Below are 24,665 nucleotides of genomic sequence, written 5' to 3'. Positions count from 1 at the left end.
TGAGCCCCACATAGCCTCCGCATATACAGCATGAGCCCCACAGAGCCTCCGCATATACAGCATGAGCCCCACAGAGCCTCCGCATATACAGCATGAGCCCCACATAGCCTCCGCATATACAGCATGAGCCCCACAGAGCCTCCGCATTTACAGCATGAGCCCCACAGAGCCTCCGCATTTACAGCATGAGCCCCACAGAGCCTCTGTATATACAGCATGAACCCCACACAGTCTCCGTATATACTGCATGAACCCCACATAGTCTACAATATACAGCATGAACCCCACATAGTCTACAATATACAGCATGAGCCTCACGTAGCCTCCGTATATACAGCATGAGCCTCACATAGCCTCCGTATATACAGCATGAACCCCACATAGGCTCCTATTTACAGTATGAGCCCCACTTAGGCTCTTATATACAGTATGAGCCCCACATAGTCTACAATATACAGTATGAGCCCCACATAGCTTCCATATATACAGCATGAGCCCCACTTTGCCTACTATGAACATACACACATCCCATACACATGAAAAATCAAAACACTACATTCTCTCCTTGCTCCTGTTCCACCAGGACTTTGCATCAGCTCCTGTCTCCGATGCACTGACTGTCCACAGCATAGCTGATGAGATGAAATGACATCATCGCATCAGCTGTCTCACATGCCGATTGGTGGGAGAAGGTGCTGGCGTCCCCTCATTCACCAATGTATTCACCACTGTCTGCATCCCGAGGATGCGGATAGCGGTGATGGCGGCTGATGGGCGGGGGAACGCACTGTGCAGCTCATGGGCCACTGCTTCTTGGTCCACGTACTGGAACAACTAGAGGTTGCGATGTGACCCACGGGCCGCACATTGCCACAGTCTGCTGTAGAGCATGTACTGTATTGCGATGCTCCATATGAAGTCATGAGGAAGATCTGAATTAAAGAATAACAAAGAATTTTTATTATGTGTTTCAGCTCAGAATAAACGAGCTGTCACCAGGTATGCAGCAGGAATAAAATAAGAGCAAGAACTGACCACTTTTCACTTGTTGACAAGTCCTTTTTAAGTCAGTTTTGATTAAAAAAAATGACCTGACTGAAGCCAGTAGACAATACTTTAGAAACATTGTTCATTTTTACCTTTCAATTAAATTTGTTTTGGTTTCTTCTTTCCATTTAAGCTTTTCCTAAGCTTCCCAATCTGTCAGCAAATATTCCTTTGGAATCTGAGAGCAGCATAATGTAGGGTCAGCGAGCCTGATTCCAGTGATGCGTTGCTTACTGGGCTGCTTGGTGCAGTTTTGATAGGATCCGTGTTTTCTATGCTGTAGATGTAGCAGTGGTCAGAATGCTGAGCTATGTATAACCCCCGTCCACACCCCTGATTGACAGATTCCTGTGTACAGTGTGTGTTTTTAGCAAGCTGCCAATAAGTGGTGGGGGCGGGGTAACACAGATTAGGCTGAAACCTACTCCTCTATCGATAATACGTTGCTGATAAAACACCGATTGTATTGAAACTACAGCAAGAGAAAATGATACATACCTGGAATCAGGTTCTCTGCCCCAGCGTCATGCTGCTGACCATAGTAAGTAAATTCCTATCACGGATAATATTTATGGTTTAGGTGATTTTTTTTTGTATTTACTAACTAGGACAAAAATTGAACACCCAGTTCAGCAGATGGAGCGCTCGAAGTCTGCACACATCAAAGATGAAATTTTCTCCACGGGCCTTCTACTTGGTAAGATACATTTACATAAAGAAAGCACAATTGCAATTTCACATACGGTACATTATGTTTTATATATTTTATTCAAAATGAATGCACGCTGGTTAGTATGGGGGTATACATTTGTGAATATGTAAAACCCAAATGCACAGATGAGCTTTAGGGGCACTGAGTACCTCCATATTGCGTGCTGTACAGGGCAATATTTTTTTTTCAACTCGTTTTATTGAAGATTTTGCAACATAATAAGTTTACATCATAGAACAAAAGAACAATCAACATTTCTTATTGAAAAATATTCAGAATTGAGAGTCCTCAGTGGTTGATACCTTTTAATGGCTAACTGAAAAGATGGTAACACAATGCAAGCTTTCGAGACTACTCAGGTCTTTTCATCAGGCTAGACTAATACAAAATCTGAAGAGTCACAATTGAGGACTCTCAATTCTGAATATTTTTCTATCTACTGGCTAACACGGTACAAAGATACACATCTTTCCCATTTCTTATTGCTAATTAATACTGTCTGGCAAATGGAACCTTGCCCTTAATATACTATGGGACTAGTATATTAACTAAAAGCCTAAGGGTCCCGTTTCACTTAGCGACGCACCAGCGATCCCGACAACGATACGACCTGGTAGGGATCGCTGGTGCATCGCTAAATGATCGCTAGTGAGCTGCCACACAGGCAGATCTCTTCAGCGATGCAGCAACGATCTACTGACAATCAAACATAGCGATGCATGCTGGCCAGCGGGACGCCGACTACTAAAAAACGGCACAGGACATTCCAGCATGATCAGCGATATCCAGCAGGGGGGGCCGGTCGCTGCTGCGTGTCACATGTAGCGAGACTGCTGGCGAGATCGCTGTTGAGTCACAAAATCGGTGACGTATTAGCGATCTCTCTGTGAGACGGGGCCTTAACACCCCCATGTCAGGCACCCAATATCACACACTTTAATTATGAGAGAATACTCCTCATCGCCTGGGGACTAACATGAGTTCAAGGGGAATTGAACTAAGGCTTTTCCTTACCTTATCCAATTTTTCAGGACAATGTGTTTTTTTTTTTTTTATACCACCCTCTTATAGGAAGCTGCAGTATTTACTGTATTGACCCAGTGTGAAATTTGCAGAATCTTCTTTCATGCAGGTCATTATTTCCGAGATATTTTTCCCAGAAGAAATGCTTTATTGGGGCAGTACTATTTTGAACAGAAAAGAATGCATGCAGAGATGTAGATATCTGCGGTTATCAACTTGGAAGATGTATAAAGCCAAAAACCAGTCTTACTCATAATTCTCACAGAGAATCTGTCCACCGTTTATTTTTCTGTTTAATATGACAACAGCATGATGTTTGAGCTGAGAGCCTGATTCTAATGATGTGTCACTTATTAGGTTGTGCGCTGTTGTTTCAATAAAATCAGTGTTTTATCATAAGGAGATTATCACTTAAGGACTATCTTCCTTGTGCCTCCTATTGAATAGTTCTGTATAAACCCACCCCCTCAACACTGATTAGCAGCTTTCTGCTTATGCACAATGTACACAGAAACTTGCCAATCATTTGTGTGGACGGGGTTATACAGAGCTCAGCTTTCAGAGAACTGCTAGGTATGCAGTGCAGCAAAGCAATAATATATTGATACAATGTAATCCTGAAAATCTTAGTTCTACTGATCTCTTCTTGTAAAAATGTTATTGTGTAATTTTCTTAATAAAAATGATCTGATTTAAAAAAAAAAAAAGAAATAAGATCTGCAGCAGAGAAAACAGCGATTGTATCAAAATGACAGCAAGAAGCCCAGTAAGTGACACATCGCTGAAATTAGGGTTCATACTGCTGTCAGATTACATAGCAAAGAACTGGTGAGAGATTCTCTTTAATCAGTTCTCCAAATACCAAATTAGAGATGAACTGGTTTTTAGAACATCTTCGTTTCTGTGTTGCATGTATGGCCACGTTGTAGAGAGCATGTGGAGATAAGCAGTAACTGTAAGTTTGGGACACAATCTCTAACTTGGAAAGATATTGGTCTGAGGTGTAAAACAGATTGGATCGTCAGGACGGTATGACATTTCCATTTGTTTCATAGGTGAAGCAGATAAAGGTGAGGCTCAGAAGAGAAGGAAAGAGCGTTACAGAGAGGATCTAATGCAACAAATGGCTGAACAGCAAAGAAACAAAAAGCGGTACATGTGTAATTTAATGACTATAATGTAGGAAGGTAAATAGCAGCTGACATGATATACTAGTCACGTATGCATTACCAATGCTGGAGTAACCTTCCTTATAACTCCGCATGTGCCATATTTCTGTTATCTCCCTGGCAATGTATGAATATACTGACAATTAGATATGGCCATTTTCCTTCAGTTCCTCATATTGACTCCCCAGCTGAGCTTTAATAGCATTAAGGGGTGCCTTACTGTTTGAGGGGCGTTGCACTGACATGCACAGTCCGTTGCTTTTAATGAGTCATGTCATGCTTCCGTTTTGCCTGTAAAGGCGCAATGGTGGGCCAGAACACATGGCACAAGGTAATGGTTATCACCGGAGTTTTACTTGGGATAAATGGTTGTGGCCAACCTTTTTACTGTCTAATATGTAATTATTATTTAGTTCTTATTTAATCAAAGTGTGGGTACTGCAACCTATTATATAAAAGACTGGCATGAGCTGCCTTTGTGTACAGACCACCTATGTCTCAGTAACTCATCATAGGTAAAGTACTATAAGACATTAATATTTTGGTCCTCCAGACTTTATCTTGGGAAGAAGGACACATTTTATTCCCATTTGGGGAAAAGTCTTAATTTTACATTTTTGGTTGCTTTCCTACTGAACGTGCGGCCGTAATGACTGAGTGGTAGATGACTTCATCTCGTGATCGCACTGTCGGTTGACTAAGGGCTCTTTCACACATCAGGTTTTCGCCGTCAGGCGCGATCCGGCGCTTTTGACAAAAACCGGATCCGGCGAAATGCAATGCCGGATCCGGTTTCCCCCCCATTGACTTGCATTAGTGCCGGATGGCCATGCGTTTCATCCGGTTTTCGCCGGATCCGGCAATGTGTAGCGATCTGGCGTCTGGAAAAAACGGCTACTGTAACGTTTTTTGTCTCCGGCGAAAAAGCCGGACACGCCGGATCCGGCGTGTCCGGCTTTTTCACACAATGAAAGCCTATGAGCGCCACAATGCGCCTGATCCGGTGGCCGGATCCGGTTTTTTTGGTCTGAGCATGCTCAGTAGCTCTGCCCACAAGACATATATAAAAGCAAGACAGTGGGACCCTCAGCCACACCCAACATGCCACCCAAGCCAAGAACCAGGAGCAGGAGAAGGCAGGAGACATCTGCAGCAGCACCATCAGCACCACCACCACGCCAAATGGAGCAGCAAATGGAACATGCTGAGGAGGGGAGTCCAGCAGCAGATGAGAGACGGTAATTATCAAATCCCCCATTCCTCCAAACTAGGGCCATGGAATATCAAGATATTCATTGGCCCTTTGTTTCTCTTTATTCAACAGCCGCCCAAGAGATGCAGCAGCAGCAGCAATGGCAGCAGCAGGAACACCACCCACAGCCATGGAGTCTGGCCAGCAGGAAGACAGCACATCTTCTTCTGGGAGCCCTCCCTCGCATCGTCAGCGTTTGACGGTAAGTTTTTATTTCCAAAATCCATCATCTCTGTAATATATGTCTATTCATTGCCTTTTATTTCAAAACAGGAATCACAAGATGAAGAGGAGCTCCCAGAAGAAGAAGGAAGGGGTGGACAGACACCTGGAGTGGGCTCACAATTGGTAAGATTTTGGCATCAAACGCAGAAACACAACATCACACTACACACAACACATAGAAAACAATGTTCTGCAGACCACACACAGCAAACAAATGCCTACATCCAAAGACATAACATTTTTTGTTTTCTTCTCTAGTCTTCCCAATCTGGTGCTCGGCCAAGAGGTCCTCGCAGTGCCTCCCAGGGTCGTCGGCGACAGCAACGCGGCGGTCACCAGCGTGTAAGTATAAATATTTTTGCTTTGTTTTTTTGCACTTTTTATTTCATTTCTTTTGTGGAGGCTAATTATGTTATTTTTGTCTTTTTCTTTAACAGCCTTCACAGCGTGCTCCCGACTCTGACGGTGAGGATGGAGGAATCGATGTGGACCACCTCATCGATCTCGTCAGAGAAAGGGAGCCGCTCTGGAATATGGCTGACCGCCGCCACGCTGACCTTATCGTTACCCGACGACTCTGGGAAGAAATCTGTTCGCTCCTTGTGGACCGCTGGGAGGACCTCGATGCTTGGGCCCAGATTAAAGAGCGTAAGTATATACAGTACCGGTTGCTTGATTTAAACCAGTGTTTCCCGAACTCCAGTCCTCGTGGTCCCCACGGATCATGTGTTCAGGATTTCTATTTACTTTGGAAATCCTGAAAACATGACCCCTGGGGACCATGAGGACTGGAGTTTGGGAAACAATGATGTTGTATATTAACCACTTTGTCCTTTCTCGTTTCAGGGGAGAGAATTGTGAAGCGGTGGCGGTCTGTGAGGGATCGTTTCAAGAAGGAGTTCAATAAAGAGATGCGGGCCCCGAGTGGATCTGGAGGACGCAGGAGCAAGTACAAGTACGCACGAGCCCTGTCGTTCCTCCGGGATACAATGGTCACCAGAAGGTAAATATTACACACCACATGTGACAAAAAAATGTTTAGATGTAACTTTTTTTTTCAGCCAGGGCCATACCATGTCACTATTTTAATTGTTTTTTTTTCTCTTTATTCCACAGCACGGTGAGCAGCACTCGGGAGCCTGCACGATTGGACCCTTCTGAGGCGATCCCTGAGGAGACCGGCACCGAGGGACACTTCGACCGCCCCGGTACATCTGCACCTTCCCAGCCTTCCCACACATTCGACCCATCTGTCCCATCCACCAGCACAGGAGCTTCGTGGCCGCCTACATTACATGAAGCTGCTGGTGAGGAGATCGCTTTCCCTTTACCCCACCCTTCTGCCCCTGCCACCTCTAGTACACCTGCGGGTACTGGGCGGCAGCGGCAGAGGGGTCAGGAAAAGACTTATGCGCAAGAGTTCTTGCATCTGAATGCATCTTTCCAGAACTGTCTAAAAGTCTTGTCAGAGCAAATCTCCGCAGGCTTTCAGCAGATCAACTCCAGCATTCTGGAGGTGAAGACACTTCTGCAAACCATGCATTCAGAAGCAAGATCTTCGCCAAACCACACCTTTTTCAGGTCTGTTGTGGAGCGCATGGCAACACTATCTCCTACCCAGCAGATGCATTTAATGCATTCATGCCACGGTGCTCTCCAGCACGTTACCTCCCAACCTCCTCCTCCCACCACAGTAGTTCCTCCACCTGCACCCCCTCCAGCCACTTTCCATCCTCCCCCTCCTATTACATCTGCACCCCCTCCAGCCACTTTCCATCCTCCCCCTCCTATTACATACCATCCACCTCCCCAGTACCAGCAACCTCCCCAGTACCAGCAACCTCCCCAGTACCAGCAACCTCCCCAGTACCAGACATCTCCCCACTTCCAGCAACCTGCCCCGTACCAAACTCCTTCCCCGTACCAAACTCCTTCCCCGTACCAAACTCCTTCCCCGTACCAAACTCCTTCCCCGTACCAAACTCCTTCCCCGTACCAAACTCCTTCCCCGTACCAAACTCCTTCCCCGTACCAAACTCCTTCCCCGTACCAAACTCCTTCCCCGTACCAAACTCCTTCCCCGTACCAAACTCCTTCCCCGTACCAAACTCCTTCCCCGTACCAAACTCCTTCCCCGTACCAAACTCCTTCCCCGTACCAAACTCCTTCCCCGTACCAAACTCCTTCCCCGTACCAAACTCCTTCCCCGTACCAAACTCCTTCCCCGTACCAAACTCCTTCCCCGTACCAAACTCCTTCCCCGTACCAAACTCCTTCCCCGTACCAAACTCCTTCCCCGTACCAAACTCCTTCCCCGTACCAAACTCCTTCCCCGTACCAAACTCCTTCCCCGTACCAAACTCCTTCCCCGTACCAAACTCCTTCCCCGTACCAAACTCCTTCCCCGTACCAAACTCCTTCCCCGTACCAAACTCCTTCCCCGTACCAAACTCCTTCCCCATACAACTTTCCATCAACATCATCTGCTCCTACAGTCCCTGCCCAACCCTCCACTCCACCGCCCACCACCTCTTCTGCCTCCCACATGTCCACCCATTCTGTAGCTTTTTCCACACCATCACCTCTAACTGTTCCTTCCCCACCACGATCCCAATCCTCTCTCCACACTCCCAGTGTCGAAGTGTCCCGCAGCCCCTCCAGCAGTATTTCCACCCCACACTACACAGATTTATGATGTGTTTTGTAATAAAAATGCCCAGTTGGTTTCAAACCTTTATTAAAAAAGTTTTTTTAACTTTAAAAACAGTTTACAAAAAAAAAAATATTTTAAATAAAAGTTAAATTATTGTTTACACTGGTTGTCTGTCATTTCTTTCTGCGGCGAAATATGTTTAAAAAAAAAAGGTTAAATACAGGGTATTTAAAAGGTAAAAAGGTATTCAAAACCAGGTATATAACTGTGGGTAAATTTTAGCTTTTTGCCACAGTTGTGTTCCTGGTTGTGTTTGAAGCAAAGTATTTCACCTAAAAAGTTGTGTTTATTGTTGGTGATTTCTTAACAATGTATACAACTTTTGTTAAAAGGTGAAATACTTTGCATAAAACACAACCAGGTACACACCTGTGGCCTAAAGCTAAAAATAGAGACCATGACAAGATAGCCAACTTTGGTTGGCAAAGGTATATACTGTTGGTACAGAAGGCACACAAGTTTGGTTAAGGGCACAAATCTTTCACACTCTGTCATCCTGCCAGTGTACTCTGCCTTGAGGTGACATAAAGTATAGTGCAAAATTGTCCCTCATTACTGAAACCGTCACAGAACTTCTAGTGGTAATGTCCTGGTAATCTTGCAAGGTGGTTTCTTCAGAGGTGTCCTCAATGGAAATGGGTTCCTTGCAGATAACAAAATTGTGGAGTACCACGCAAGCTTTGATCACCTCATCCACAGTTTCTGTCTTGAGGTTGATCGCAGTCAATAGGACCCGCCATTTGGCTGTCAGAATACCAAAGGTACATTCAACCATTCTTCTTGCTCTTGTGAGGCGGTAATTAAAAATGCGTTTTGTTCTTGTCAATCCTCTGCTAGAGTACGGTTTCAAAAGGTGTTCTGACAGCTGGAAGGCTTCATCCCCTACACAGACAAATGGCATAGGTGGACCAGATGTTTGCGGCAGCGGTCTAGGTGGTGGGAACTGGAAGGTGTTTCCATACAGTTTACGCCCCATGGCAGACAGTTTGAAAACTTGAGTCATTGGAGCGGCCATAGGCCCCAATATCAACAGCAATAAATTTGTATTCCGCGTCAGCGATGGCCATGAGGACAATTGAAAAATATTTCTTGTAATTGAAATATTCCGATCCCGATCCGGCTGGCTTTACAGTGCGGATATGTTTCCCGTCCACAGCGCCCAAGCAGTTGGGAAACTGACATATCTGTTGAAACTTTTCTGAAATTTCAATCCACCTCTCTGTTGTGGGCTCTGGTAAAAACTCTTCAGCTAAGGAGTCCCACAGTGCACGGCATGTGTACTTCACTATTCCAGATATGGTGGAAATCCCGAGTCTGTACTGGAAATGCAGTGACGAAAGGGATTCTCCAGTTGCAAGAAATCTGTGGGGAATTAAAAAACAATCAATTAGTTTTAAATCACAGCATTACATACCAAAACTCAGCTATAACACTTGGAGATACAAACTACCACCAACAAGATTGCAGTGAAAGTGTGCTCTGATGCGAGCACATCCAATAAATGTGGCTTACCTTAAAGTCACCATCAGACGCTCTGCGGGTGAAACAGAGAAGCGGCAATAGGTGTCCGCTTTTCTTATGAGGTGTGCAATGCGCTCCACCAAGTAATCAAAATTCTCCATTTCTCGTTCGCCTTATTGGGGGACACAGAGACCATGGGTGTATGCTGCTGCCACTAGGAGACTGACACTATGCACAAAAAAAGGTTAGCTCCTCCTCCGCAGTGTACACCCCACCGACCGGCAGGAAGTTCCTCAGTTTAGCTTAGTGTCAGTAGGAGGTGGACACGGGTCTTTTATTAGACCCCTATCTACCTCGTCGTGCGTCGTTCCTTTACAGGTTTTGGAGGGATACGGAGTGAACAGTCACATCCGTACTCCCACAAAGAGACTATGAGTACGGCGTGTACTGCCACCCCGTATCCTCATAGGTCTCCGTGGCAGGACCAGGAGCCTCGCACAGGTGCGTGCCAGCTATACGGACGGTCCTTGCCCCCCGCCTCCCACCATCTCGCCTACCAGAGCCTGACGGTTGGACGAGGCGTGGATTCCGTAAAGACGACAGACAGCGTGGGATTCTCAGGTACCTTTATTGTGGCCCCCGGCCTGGGTGAGTATGCGGTCTAGCGGTCCCCCGGCGTTTTCATCCTAAGGCGGTCGCCAGGGGACCACGGTAGGGCCTGCGCGCCCGCTTCTCCCCACGGTCGCCGCATCCATGAAGGCCCCTGTTCTTTCGGGCCTTGTTCTGCGCCCCCTCCCCCCCCCCCCCTGTTTTTTCTTCATCCCGGCAGGGGTATACAGGGGTCGGGCTGTGGGAAGCAGGGACGCGGCCCGGGGTTGCGGCCCGGTGTTGCGGCGCGTCTTCCGCGCCGACCCCCTGCTGACAGGCGGCCGGCGCTATTAATTTAGGCCCCGGCTTCATCTCGGGCCTACCGCTGCGTCGCGGCCACGCCCCCTGCCCCTTTCTTCTAAGCGGGCTTCTCTCCCGCCCGTCCTAGGCCTTCCCAGCCCCCTTGCCTCACACCAGCCTGCTATTGGACAGCGGGCGGTGCTAAGGGGATCTCTGCGGCGAGCTCCGCCCTTCTTCTCCCTCTGGCAGCGCGCCCTTTCCCTGGTGGTCGCCATCTTCTCAGCCTGCCAGCCGGACCTCATTCCCTGCCGGATTTCGGTCGCTGGGCCTTTTTTTTTTCAGCCGGATTGGCCTGGCCTCATCCTGCAGCCAGATTAGAGAGCGTCGCCCTTGGGGACACCGGACCGTGAGTAGCTCTGCACCTGCAGACTGACACCCTTCTCTGCCTTCTGTCCCCCAACCGGCCGGCACTGCCTCTCTTTTCACTATGTCCAACGCTAAGTCTGATCGTACCTGCTCTGCGTCCAGCCCGACGCCGCTCAGGAGCCATCCATAGCCCCAGGGGCGAGTGAGCCCCCCATGCCGGGTTGGGCCTCCTCTCAATCACAGTCAGTGGCAGACCTCATCAAGGTGTCTCAGTCCCTAGTAGCCATTCTGGACAAGTTGCCCTTGGGAGCTTCGGCGGGACCCAGCACGTCTCAGGACGTCCCATCTGAGCCAGCCAGCGGCAGTCGCAAGAGGCCCAGGCAGGACCTCCAGGCGGAGTCCTCCCCTCGTCCTACCTCACCCCATAGTCCCCAGCAGTCTCCCTCTCTGGCCTCCTCCCCCGAGTCAGGCGAAGCGCTTTCGCAATCGGAAGGGGTCTTAGAGCTGGATTCGGACCAGGAGGCGAACATGAAGGTTACGGTGCAAAACCTCATTGCCGCGATTCACCATACCTTTGACATCGCTGACGCCCCTGCGAAATTCTCAGATCAGGAGGTTTCGTCCAGACGGGCGGAAACACCATCCAGGGTGTTTCCCTTCCATTCTGAGTTTGGAAAGATTTTTACAAAGGAGAGAGAAGATCCGACCAGACGCTTTCAAAGAGGAAAGCGTCTCGGCGTGCTGTACCCGTTTGCTAAAGAGCTCACGGACAACTGGGCCGCTTCTCCCTCGGTGGACCCTCCCGTGTCCAGACTTTCTAATAATACGGTCCTTCCGCTGTCAGGTGTGGCGTCGCTAAAAGATTCTAATGATAGGATCATAGAATCTCTAGCAAAATCTGCCTTCGAAGCGGCATCAGCAGCGGTATGTCCAGTCTTTGTTTCTTCTTGGGCAGCAAAGGCCATATCCACTTGGGCAGATGACCTTCGGCAGGGCATTCTGGATAAGGCACGACCAGAGCATTTGGCCGATCTCGCCAATCAGATTTCCCATGCGGGGGATTACCTGCTTTCTGCCTCCTTGGATGCCGCATCTTGCACAGTTCAGGCTTCAAGTAACATCGTGGCAATCCGACGTACAATTTGGCTCAAGGCCTGGCAGGCGGACTTGTCCTCTAAAAAGTCTCTGACCAATCTGCCTTTTCAGGGAGTGCGTCTCTTCGGATCACAATTGGATCAGATTATTAAGGACGCTACCGGAGGTACGAGTTCTCTTCTCCCCTCCAAGCCTCGCAGACCTCCTCCAAGGCGTCAGTTTCGTCCCTTTCGGACTTTCCGCCGTTTCAATACAGCGGAAAACCCTTCCAACCAGCAAAGGCCACAGGCACGTCAGGAAAGAAAGAAGGTTTCCTTCAGGCCCACTCCGTCCTGGCGGTCCCACTCTTCCCAGGGAAGACCACCCAGATCTAGATCTGGACGGTCTACGTCCGCATGACTACCATCGGTCTCCCGTGGGTCCCTTCCAATTGGGAGGTCGACTTCTCTTCTTCAGCGACGTCTGGCTCGCCTCAGTAGAGGACGCTTGGGTCAGAGAGGTTGTATCGACAGGATACAAAATAGAGTTCGTTTCTCTTCCACGGGATCGTTTCTTACAATCCCGTCCGCCGAGGGATCCAGCCTTGGTCCCGGGGTTCGGTTCGGCCATCGCCTCTCTTCTCAGTTCCGGGGTGATTGTGCCCGTTCCCGAATTGGAACGCTTCACAGGGTTTTATTCAAACCTGTTTGTGGTGCCGAAAAAGGACGGGACAGTTCGACCCATCTTGGATCTCAAGTTACTCAACAAGAGAGTTCGCCTTCGCCACTTCCGGATGGAGTCAGTTCGCTCGGTAATTGCTTCCATGGAGGAGCAGGAATTCATGGGTTCCATAGACATCCAAGATGCCTATCTACATGTGCCCATATTTCCCAGACATCAGAAGTTCCTGCGGTTTGCGATTCTTCACGAACATTACCAGTTCGTCGCGCTTCCTTTCGGGCTCGCCACCGCTCCCAAAGTCTTCACGAAGATTATGGCGGCGTTGATGGCCTTGTTGAGGATCAGAGGTCTCGTTCTTTTTCCGTACCTCGACGATATCCTGATCAAGGCCCCCTCCTTTCAACAGGCCTGCCTAAGTGTGGCGATCGTTCTAGACACCCTGTCCAGTTTTGGGTGGATCGTCAACCGGGAAAAGTCCTGTCTGGTCCCTACTCAACGCCTTGTGTTTCTGGGCCTTCTGTTCGACACTCGTCGGTCAAGGGTATTTCTCCCACAAGACAAGATTCTTTCCCTGCAGCAGGGCGTGCGATCATTACAGATCACACGATTTCCATCCCTCAGGACAGCCATGAGGGTCCTGGGGAAGATGGTGGCGGCGATAGAGGCAGTTCCCTTTGCCCAATTTCACGCCAGGCCAGTCCAGCAGGCCATTTTGTCCAGGTGGAACAGGTCGGCTCTGTCTCTGGATCGTCCGGTTCGCCTTTCCTGCCGGATCAGGCGGTCTCTCAACTGGTGGTTGACGTCTCCCCTCATTCTCTTGGGGCGGTCTTTTCTTCCCGTTCACTGGCAGATTGTCACTACGGACACCAGCCTCATCGGCTGGGGTGCAGTGTTCCGCAATCACACTGTTCAGGGTCGATGGTCGACTCAGGAATCAGCTCTGCAGATCAATGTCCTAGAGATACGGGCGATCCATCTAGCTCTCGTCCACTGGGAAAGGCGCCTCAAGGGCCTGCCTGTCAGGATTCAGACAGACAATGCCACAGCGGTGGCGTATATCAACCGCCAAGGGGGGACACTGAGTGTCTCAGCCCTGGCGGAAGCGTCCAGAATTCTTCAATGGGCAGAGACCTTTGTTCCAATGATTTCCGCGGTTCACATTCTCGGCGTGGACAACTGGGCCGCCGATTTCCTCAGCCGCGAGGGTCTCGCGGCAGGGGAATGGTCCCTACATCCGGAGGTGTTTCATCTGCTCTGCCGTCGGTGGGGAGCCCCGGATGTAGACCTCATGGCATCTCTCCTCAATAGGAAAGTCCCACAATTCGTGTCCAGGTCTCGGGACCCTCTGGCAGTGGGCGCCGACGCTCTGGTTGTCCCTTGGTCACAGTTCGTGCTCCCCTACCTGTTCCCTCCTCTGCCTCTTCTTCCCAGTTGTTGAAGAAAATCAAAGCAGAGGGGATTCCAGTCATCCTCATCGCCCCGAATTGGCCCAGAAGGTCTTGATTCGCAGACATTGTCAACCTTCTCGCGGACGCCCCCTGGAAGCTTCCCGACGGGCAGATCTGCTGTCTCAAGGCCCGATTTGCCACCCCAATTCTCGGTCGCTCAATTTAACGGCGTGGCTGTTGAGACCGAGGTTTTGAGACGGGCAGGATTCTCTGATCGGGTAATTCATACCATGATCCGCGCCAGAAAGCCGCCTTCTTCGAAGATCTATTACCGTACTTGGAAAGCCTATTTCGCCTGGTGTGAGGCCAATGACATCGCGCCCTTGGTTTTTTCGCTCCCTTCTATTCTGGCGTTTCTTCAGGCAGGGCTGGATGCGGGGCTTGCTCTCAGTTCCTTGAAGGGTCAAGTTTCGGCACTGTCCATTTTATTTCAGAAAACGCTGGCCTCCCGGCCCCAGGTCAAAACCTTCCTCCAGGGTGTGGCTCACACGGTTCCTCCGTACCGAGCTCCCTTGGATCCTTGGGATCTTAATTTGGTTCTTCAGGTTCTGCAGGGTCCTCCTTTTGAACCTCTCAGGAACGTTTCCTTTTCCCTCCTTTCTTGGAAAGTGGCCTTTCTGGTGGCCATTACCTCCATCCGGCGCGTGTCGGAATTAGCGGTACTTTCTTGCCGCTCTCCTTTTTTGGTCCTTCATCAGGACAAGGTAGTTCTGCGGCCTCCGCCCTCTTTTCTTCCGAAGGTGGTATCTTCGTTTCACCTCAATGAGGACATTGTTCTGCCATCCTTCTGCCCGAGCCCAGCTCACCCTCGGGAGCGGTCTTTGAACAAGCTGGACCTAGTCAGGGCATTGAGAGTCTATCTAGCCCGGACGACTTCCTTGCGGAAGTCAGACTCTCTGTTCATCACCCAGCCTCAAAGGCCACTATTGCGCGCTGGATCAGATCGGCAATTTTGGAGGCATACCGGGTCAAGCATCGAGTGGCCCCTCCAGGGATCAGAGCGCACTCTACCCGGGCGGTGGGTGCCTCCTGGGCGGTGCGCCACAGAGCTTCCGCGCTGCAGCTTTGCAAGGCTGCAACGTGGTCATCGGTTCACACCTTTGTGAAATTCTACAGGGTCCACACCTACGCTTCGGCGGACGCCAGCCTAGGTAGAAGGATTCTGCAGGCTGCGGTGGCGAGTCCACTGGCCTGATGGAAGTTTGTTTCCCACCCCAGGGACTGCTTTGGGACGTCCCATGGTCTCTGTGTCCCCCAATAAGGCGAACGAGAAAACAGGATTTTTTGGGTTGCTTACCGTAAAATCTGTTTCTCGGAGCCTTCATTGGGGGACACAGCACCCTCCCATGTTCTACAACTCCTGTTCTTATGTTTGTCGGTTTGTTACAGTTGAGTTGTTTGTTCTGTTTTCAATCTATTCTGTTACTTCTCCTACTGCTTTCTCACTAACTGAGGAACTTCCTGCCGGTCGGTGGGGTGTACACTGCGGAGGAGGAGCTAACCTTTTTTTGTGCATAGTGTCAGCCTCCTAGTGGCAGCAGCATACACCCATGGTCTCTGTGTCCCCCAATGAAGGCTCCGAGAAACAGATTTTACTGTAAGCAACCCAAAAAATCCTGTTTTTCATCCGAACATATCCAAGAAATTTATCCGGGTTTTGTCGAAGGTCCATGCAGAGTGTAGAATAGACCCCACGCGTCATTCTCTTGGCTGTGATGGGGTGGATCCACAAACGTCGTCTACGATGCCTGATGCACTGCTGTCTCGCTCTCTCCTTCTCCAGAACAATCACCCTCAAACGATTCGCCTCCGCTGTAAAATCCGCCAAATTCTTCAAAATATTTCCAATCACAACATCCATCTTCGCCAGTAACTTGCTCTTCTCTCCAACCTGCACTTTCTCCTCTACAACCTGTCAAAGAAGGGCTGTAGGAACACGCTATATATAGTTTTCCAGTAGCCAATCCCGTTCGGAAGGCCACAAGGGGTGTTTTTAAAAACCGGATCCGGCGTAATCCGTCGAAAAACTGATAGAAAAACGGATGAACCGGATGAGACGGATCCGGTTTTGTCTGTCAAGAACAAGACGGATCCGGCAGAAAACCGGATCCGTCACATCCGGTTTTACAAAACATTTGCCGGATCCGGCGTTCCGGCACGACGCCGGATCACGCCTGACGCCGAAAACCTGATATGTGAAAGTAGCCTTATAACGCTGTTCTTCTGTTTATTCATAAGGAAGCCATCCTGCCATTGATTACAATTCTTCATAATGTTTGATCTGAAGTAATTATAATTTTTTCATGTTTATATTTATGGTGACATATATTTTTCCAGGGAGAAGGAGCTGGAACTGAAAGTTGCCGCTTCTGGAGCCATAGATCCTGAGAAGCAAGTGAGAAATTCCACTTTCCTAGTTTTCTCTCCTTCCATTTAAGAGGAACTGACCGTTCACCTGCTATGAATCTTTTAGTAAATACCTGCCTCCCTTATAAAACCACAATTCTATTGTTTCTTGGAGCTCTGTGCTGTTCCTCTTTTATTCCTCCTAGAAACTCATGAATAAATTGACAATGTTACGGGGTTGTCCACTACTCAGACAACCCCTTTTCAATCATCGTATTCCTCCACGTAAAATAACAACAGCCTGTACTCCCCTCCGGTGCCAACAACTTTCCAATGACGTCAGCGCCAGGTCCCCTGGTACTGTGCAACGTTGCTATGTCACGTGAGCCCTGCAGCCAAACAGAGGCCGCTATGGGCCACTACAATTCCTTTGGATGAAACACACATCTGGAAGAATTGAGAGGTGCTTCACTCTGACCTCCTCCAGGTGTCATCTACGTCTGACGGACGTGAGGGTAAAGCAGCCCAGCAGCGGCCACTGTTTGGCTGCAGGGCTCACGTGACATAGCAACGTCATGGTAGACCTGGCACCGATGTTGCTGTAACGGCACTATCACCGTGGAGGTGAGTACGGACTGTTATTTTACATGGTGGAATATGGTGATTAAGAAGCCATTGTCAGAGGAGTGGACTACTCCTTTGAGGCCCTATTACACACTAGATAAGTGTGTATGGAGGTCTCCCGACTCTCCCCCGACAGTTTATGTAAGGAGAGAGAAGGATGCAGCTGCTGCAATTTCAGCTGTCGATACTTGTGTTTGACGCTGAGATAAGCCGCTGTCAGATCGTTCCAGCTTTATTACTGCCCTTCAATTTGTCCTAATGTGTCCTGCTAGTCACACCCATTTGTCAATTTATGCATATATTTATAAGAGGAGTAACCGCACACTATGGAAAAAAAATGCTGCAGCTGTCTACTGACACAGACACCACAGAAGAGCTCTATGGTGCACTCATCTAGTATCCTAGTGGCATTACTGACCACGCTTCGTCATTGTGGAGGTGCTAAAGGAAAAAGACGCTACTGGGACATTTATCACCTGTCTGTTGTTAGTAATTGACACTAGGGCGTTCATTATGTCTCTTATGCTATGTTTTATCCTAAATGTATTATTTTGCTAATTAATTTTGCATGCTTTTTCTAGCTAAATGAAGTGGAGGTAAATTGAGCAGATTTTTTAAAGCGTTCTTTTGTTTGTTTTTTCCTATTTCTTTAGTGCAGGGATGCTTTACAAATGTTGATACCTTTCCTGTTGATTCTTTTGCTTGCATGTTGTAGTATTTTGGATAATGTAGACCTGAGCACGTGTTGAACATTTGCATGCATTTGGAATTAGTTTAAAAAAAATGACATCAGAAGCAAGAGAATTGTGATTATGAGCAACGTGGTTATACCTATTCGCTGTCCTTCGGAGTGGCATTGGGATCTTTTTTGGGGGTGTAAGAAATTTCCAACTCTTGGCTCAGATGCTTCAGGAGTCTTGGAGGTTTTACCAAGCCCTGAGCAGAGATCATATCCTGACACCTAGGAGGTTATCCCATGTTTGCTTCAAGCTAGGACTTTTTCGGAACTGCCCCGCTATTTTTCTCTTTAATAAGTATGGTAAATTCTTATGCCATTTTTTTTTAGGTGCAATGAAGCAAAATGAATTAGCCTGTGCCTTTTGTCTGTATTTCTCTTGTACACAATGCTGTACACATTTTACTAGCTTTTTACAACTAATGTTTATAGGTTGCCTGTAAGCCAACTCCAATATCAGAAACGAGGGTTAGCCTTTCAAACAGTTTTTAAATTCAGTTTTACATTCAATTCTATAAATCCCCTTGAATTTGTCAAAAGTGCATTATTTATACCTCTTGGGGTATGTTCACACAGTGCAAATATGCTGTGAAATACTGCTGGAAAATCTGGAGCGTATTACAGAAGCAGCAAAATCTTTGCAACTGAAATCAGTCTTGCAATCATTTCTAATCCACAGCATGTCTGTATATGCCGCAGATTTTAACCTTGGATTTCCTCCCTTCAAGTACACAACAAAAAAATCACTAGAAATCTGCTTGGACTGTGGCTCAATCCACAGCAGGAAAATGTGTTCATGTAAATGCACTCTCAAACTTTTTTTAGGATCTTTTATCAATGCTAAAATATAAAACTAACACGAAAACCTATGCTGACATTTGTGTTTCTTTGAAAAGCCTGACCGCTTACGTCAGTTTGGGGCAATAAACCGCCCCCAGGAAATGTCAGATCGAAATGTCCCCTATCGTCCTGGAATACTTGTGGACTCCCAGAAGACAAGCAGAACAGCTATGGAAGAAGAAAAGTCCCCACCGGAAAGACCAAGAGTGGCTTTTCAGACTCCTCTTCCTGAGTCCGCTGTCACTGCTAATGCCTTTCCTTCAGCTTTTAATTCGGCCAACGAAGAATACCATCGAGGAATATCCAGCACCCTCGGAGAAATAGTTGCCCCCAGGTAGATCTATGTGCCAAACTGTGGATCTTTATTCATTGTGTTTTTGTTGTATGTAGAAATTGCCGAAGACTTATAAAATGAGCTGTCTGAACACTTGTTTGGCCTACAGCAACTCCTGCAGTAGCAAGGTAGCAGGGATGTTAGAATCCATGATCCTTCTAAACTACATAAAAGACCCCCTCCACACATCCGTATAATACGTGGTCAGTGTGCCATCCGTTTTTTTCCGGTGTGGCTTACGAAAAAATCAATTCCAAAGCTTCTCCTATAATTTGTAATGTTAAACACGTACAGCGCATGGATGCCACCCATGTGCTGTACATTTTTTTTTTTAACATGGACCCATAGACTTGTATTGGCTTTTGTCATCCGTGCTACTGGTAAAAAATGGACGTCTTCATGTGCTTTGCATAATTGGTACATTGGTATCTGTGAAAAAAATGGATGCCACACGTACCTGAGGCATGGACATGTGAAGGAGGCCTAAGGCATAGGGTAAACAAAAACGTCACCATTTCTGGATGTAACAATTGAGTTTTCCCATAAATAACATTAGATATGAGGTGTATTATTAAAATCTTATGATGGTAAGTCCTCCATGATATTCTGATTACCGTCAACCTGACAGCTGATTCATGCTGCTCGAAGCACAGGTAGCATACATCAGAGTCCGCTCTGTTATTACAGCAATGCATACCTTCCTCTGAGTCACTGCAGGGTTTCTCATAAAATATATTTCTCCTACGCCTCATTGGGGGAGACAGAGACAGTGGGTGTTATGCTGCTGGCCACTAGGAGGACACTAAGTAAACCAGAAAAAGCCTTAGCTCCTCCCCTGCAGTATATACCCTCTCGCTGGCTGAGATTTCTCCAGATCTTTGCTTAGTGTCTGTAGGAGGCACTTGGGTCTGGTTTCAGACCCCACCGTTTTTATTTTATTATTGAATTTTTCTCACTCTTCGTTTCGGCATGAGAGTTCTAGGAAAGTTGGTGTCAGCGATGGAAGCAGTTCCATTTGCACAGTTCTACCTCTGTCCCTTACAACATGCGTTGCTGTTAGCTTAGAACAAGTACCCGTTCTCCCTGGACCGTTGGATCCCTCTGTCCCTGCGGGTCAGGCAATCCCTCAGGTGGTGGACACTGAGGTCCTCCCTGAATCAAGGAAAGTCTTTTCTCCCAGTAAGATGGTTGGTAGTAACCACCGACGCAAGTCTCCTCGGCTGGGGAGTGGTCTTTCGTCACCACACGGCACAGGGTCATTGGTCAACCTGAGAGTCAGCCTACCCATCAACATTTTGGAGATGCAAGCGATCAGATTAGCTTTGCGGAGTTTCCACCGTCTCCTCGCAGGTCTCATAAGGATCCAATCCGACAACGCCACTGCTGTAGCGTATATCAACCGCCAGGGAGGTACCCGGAGCAGGATGGCCGTGCGCGAAGCAAGTCACATCCTCCATTGGCCGGCAGATTTTCTCAGTTGCCACGGCATTGCCTCGGGGAAGTGGTCTCTTCATCCGGAAGTCTTTCAACAGATTTGTCATCATTGGGGGACTCCGGATGTGGATCTCATGGCCTCAAGACTAAACAACAAGGTTCCTCGGTTCATTGCCCTATCGCGTGATCCATGCAACATCGGAACGGACGCCCTAGTTCTGCCATGGCATCGGTTCCGGCTCCCGTACATCTTCCCTCCTCTTCCCTTGCTTCCGAGGGTCATTAAGAAGATCAGAGCGGAGGAAGTACCAGTGATCCTTGTCGCGCGAGATTGGCCGCGCCGAGCATGGTATGCAGAACTAATACAACTAGTTTCCGACGTCCCCTGGCGACTTCCAGATTGCATGGATCTACACTCGCAGGGCCCGATTTACCACCAGAACTCCGGGGTCCTGTTTTTAACGGCGTGGCCGTTGAATCCTGGATTTTAGCACAGGCTGGGTTTTCTCACGGCGTGATTTCCACCATGATTAGTGCTAGGAAGCCTGTGTCCATGTGCATCTATCACCGCACCTGGATAACCTTCTTTTTGTGGTGCAAGGATCATGGTCAATCACCTCTGGTGTTTTTCCATTCCGGCCATATTGGAATTCCTTTAATCTGGTTTAAAATCAGGCCTCGTGCTTAGCTCGCTCAAGGGCCAAATTTCGCCCTTGTCAGTGCTTTTCCGACGCAAAATTGCCACCAAACTTCAGGTCAAGACATTCATTCAGAGAGTTTCCCATGTGGCGCCTCCTTATAGGCCATTGGAATCATGGGACCGTAACCTGGTTCTCGGAGCCTTACAGGAGGCTCCTTTCGAACCGCCGCAGGACGTGTCACTGTCCGTCCTCTCTTGGAAGGTGGTTTTTCTAGTGGCAATTACGTCGATCAGACGAGTTTTGGAATTGGCAGCTCTGTCCTGCCGTTCTGTTCCTGAATTTTTCATCAGGAAAAGGTAGTTCTCAGGACGTCCCCGTCCTTCCTGCCCAATTTCGTCTCCTCTTTCCATCTCAACAAGGAAATTGTTTTGCCTTTCCTTTTGTCCGGCGCCAGTACATTGCATTGAGAAGGCCCTCAACACCCTGGATGTGGTTAGAGCGCTGAGATGGTACTTCTCACGGACGGCTCCCTTTCACAAGTCATGCTTCCAGAGGGGCATAGGAAGGGTCTAGCCGTGTCAAAGCAACGCTAGCCAGGTGGATTCCCCTGGCGATTCAGTAGTTCTACTGTATCAGGAACGCGCCTGTCCCACTGGGGTTTAAGGCGCACTCTACCTAGTCAGTGGGCGCCTCTTCGGCCATTCGGCACCAGGCCTCGGCAGAACAGGTCTGCAAGGCTGCGACTTTGTCCAATCTACATACTTTTTACTAAATAGTACCAATTTCATTCTCAGGCCTGTCCGCAAGGCTGCGACTTGATCCAGCCTGCATACCTTTACAAACATTGCCTAATTCATTCTCAGGCCTCTGCGGATGCAGCCTGCAATCGGCAGTACCTCACTGTTGACTCAGTGGTACATGGGGTATTAGCAGATGTATGCTCCCCACCCAGGGACTGCTTTAGGATGTCCCACTATCTCTATGTCCACAAATGAGGCGCAGGAGAAATAGGGATTTTTGTGTACTCACTGTAAAATCCTTTTCTTCGAGCCAATCATTGGGGGACACAGCACCCACCCTATTTAGCCTATTGGCTCACTGTAGCATTCTTAGGCTTTGACTTCGTTATTATTGACTGTTTATGCTCCTACTGCTTTTTTCACCGAACTGGAGAAATCTCAGCCAGCGAGAGGGTGTATACTGCAGGGGAGGAGCTAACTTTTTTTCTGGTTTACTTAGTGTCCTCCTAGTGGCCAGCAGCATAACACCCACTGTCTGTGTCCCCAATGATTAGCTCGGAGAAAAGGATTTTATGGTGAGTGCACAAAAATCCCTATTTTGAATAGTTGCCCGGGGACAATGCGTCTCAACATGGCTATCCCCAGAGTCAGGCTTCTTCCTGCTCTGTCCCCATGACTGACAGGTCTCTCCCTATACACACACTGCTGCATTCAAAAGTGTACCATACATGGCAGCAATAACTCTGATGCATGCTGTCCGCAGTATGGATCAGCTGTCAGCCTCCCTTTAAAATTAAGTGAGGACCCCTTTGGTTTCATACTTTTTTGTATTATATCTTTTATAGGATTGCAGCCGTTCCTCCACCTCAACCCCCAGTTCTAGTAGATAACTATCGAACTCCTTACGACGATGCTTATTACTACTATGGTGCACGCAACCCGCTGGACCCAAACCTTGCTTATTGTAAGGAACAATGATTTCATGTGATATTGGACACTTATTGTTGGTGATACATAATATATTCAAAGCAAGATATACTGTCATCAGTGTGTGTATGTATGTGTGTGTATGAATGTGTGTGTGTATATATATATATATATATATATATATATATATAGTTAGAACAAATTATAATGATTATATTGCACATAAAAACATTTCACATCATATATTCAACACTACAGATTTGCAACACAAATTAACTAAACGACTACCACGTGCTTCAACACATATACCACCCTCAGCACACATTTCACCACACATACACCAACTTCGCCACATAAAAGTCAAAACACAAAAGTCGCCACTCAAACTCGCCACGCTGTCCCAGAGCTGTTTAAAAAATAAAAAATGAGCTGTGATTGGTTGATATCAGCAACAGTTTTCTTTGTAGACAGTTGTTGTAACTGAGGCCTATTATTCTTATCATTTCTATGGTGTTATCGTCCTTCTGTAAAGCTGGAAGTAACACAATTTATTACCGTGCCAACACAGACCACACAATATATCATCCCCTGAGGAAGAAGTATTATGGACTTCGAAACGCGTTGGGAATAAAAAGGTTAATTCATCTACATGATTTGGATCTGATATTTTGTCTGGCAGCGCACTTTAAGTCCAAGAATTTTATTCCAAAGAGTTTCATGTGGCGGTCCCTGTGTGGACCGTTGGACATGCAGCAGGCTGACAAACTGATCTTATATGCTTGATTCTCTCCTGGAAAGGGTGAGTATATTTCTTTGTTATCCCTTTTAAATCACCCGGATAAGACCCTATTGCGCTCTTGTTTCACCTATAGTTTGGACAAACATGATAGGATTAGGTACACGGCTCAGCAGTCAGTATCACATAAGACAGGGTTAGATACACGGCTCAGCAGACGGTATCACACAGGATAGGATTAGATACACTGCTCAGCAGACAGTATGACACAGGATAGGATTAGATACACGGCTGCGCAGTTAGTAACACGTGATAGGATTAGATACACAGTTCAGCAGAAAGTATCACACAGGAGAGGATTAGGTACACGGCTCAGCAGACAGTATCACACAGGATAGGATTACCGTAGATACACGGCTGAGCAGTCAGTAACACACGATAGGATTAGATACACAGCTCAGCAGAAAGTATCACAGGAGAGGATTAGGTACACAGCTCAGCATACATTATCACACAGGATAGGGTTAGATACACAGCTCAGAAACAGGATGTGCCAAAGGAGAGGACATTTTCATTCCAAGAATTCCACTCATTCCATCTGATTTGTTTTTTGATTTTGAACGCCTCCAGTTTACAGTTCAACTGCTATTTGCAATGTCCATTAACAATGCTCAGGGACAGTCCTTGAAAGTAGTAGGGATCGATTTAAGTAGTAGGGATCGATTTGCAATCTCCATGTTTTTCTCATGGTCAACTTTACGTGATCTGTTCAAGAGTTGGAACTGCCAAAAATCTGTTCATCTTTGCACCAAAAGGAAAAACGAAAAATGGTGTTTATCAAAAGGCTCTTGAATGAGTTGAAAATAAAATACTATCAATACTTGGGTAATCGTGTGGCGCCTTTTGTGTGTGTGTCCATATCCCCGTGTGTGGAGTATCCCATGTCAGGGCCCCACCTTAGCAACTGTACGGTATATACTCTTTGGCGCCATCGCTCTCATTCTTTCAGTCCTCCTTGTTCACATCTGGCAGCTGTCAATTTGCCTCCAACACTTTTCCTTTCACTTTTCCCCCCATCATGTAGATAGGGGCAAAATTGTTTGGTGAATTGGAACGCAAGGGGTTAAAATTTCGCCTCACAACATAACCTATGACGCTCTCGGGGTCCAGACGTGTGACTGTGCAAAATTTTGTGGCTGTAGCTGCGACGGTGCAGATGCCAATCCCGGACATACATACATACATACA

The 24,665-nt window shown here is 47.7% G+C and overlaps 1 protein-coding gene across 4 annotated transcripts in view; it reads left to right on the top strand.

The window, feature by feature from the left end:
* Nucleotides 1-24,665, top strand: part of CSPP1 (centrosome and spindle pole associated protein 1) — a 152,143-nt gene that overhangs the window by 52,127 nt on the left and 75,351 nt on the right. For all 4 annotated transcript variants that reach the window (XM_073583880.1, XM_073583879.1, XM_073583881.1 and 1 more), the window contains 5 exons: nucleotides 1,656-1,744; nucleotides 3,838-3,934; nucleotides 16,397-16,454; nucleotides 18,662-18,939; nucleotides 22,600-22,718. In XM_073583880.1, the coding sequence (XP_073439981.1) occupies nucleotides 1,656-1,744; nucleotides 3,838-3,934; nucleotides 16,397-16,454; nucleotides 18,662-18,939; nucleotides 22,600-22,718 (641 nt within the window). The remainder of the gene's footprint in view (nucleotides 1-1,655; nucleotides 1,745-3,837; nucleotides 3,935-16,396; nucleotides 16,455-18,661; nucleotides 18,940-22,599; nucleotides 22,719-24,665) is intronic.

This window comes from Dendrobates tinctorius, unplaced genomic scaffold (assembly GCF_039654945.1).
Source record: "Dendrobates tinctorius isolate UK_male_01 unplaced genomic scaffold, ASM3965494v1 ptg000082l, whole genome shotgun sequence".
NCBI lineage: Eukaryota > Metazoa > Chordata > Amphibia > Anura > Dendrobatidae > Dendrobates > Dendrobates tinctorius.
The sequence above is the reverse complement of the archived record's forward strand: the minus strand, read 5'-3'. Positions and strand labels throughout refer to the sequence as shown.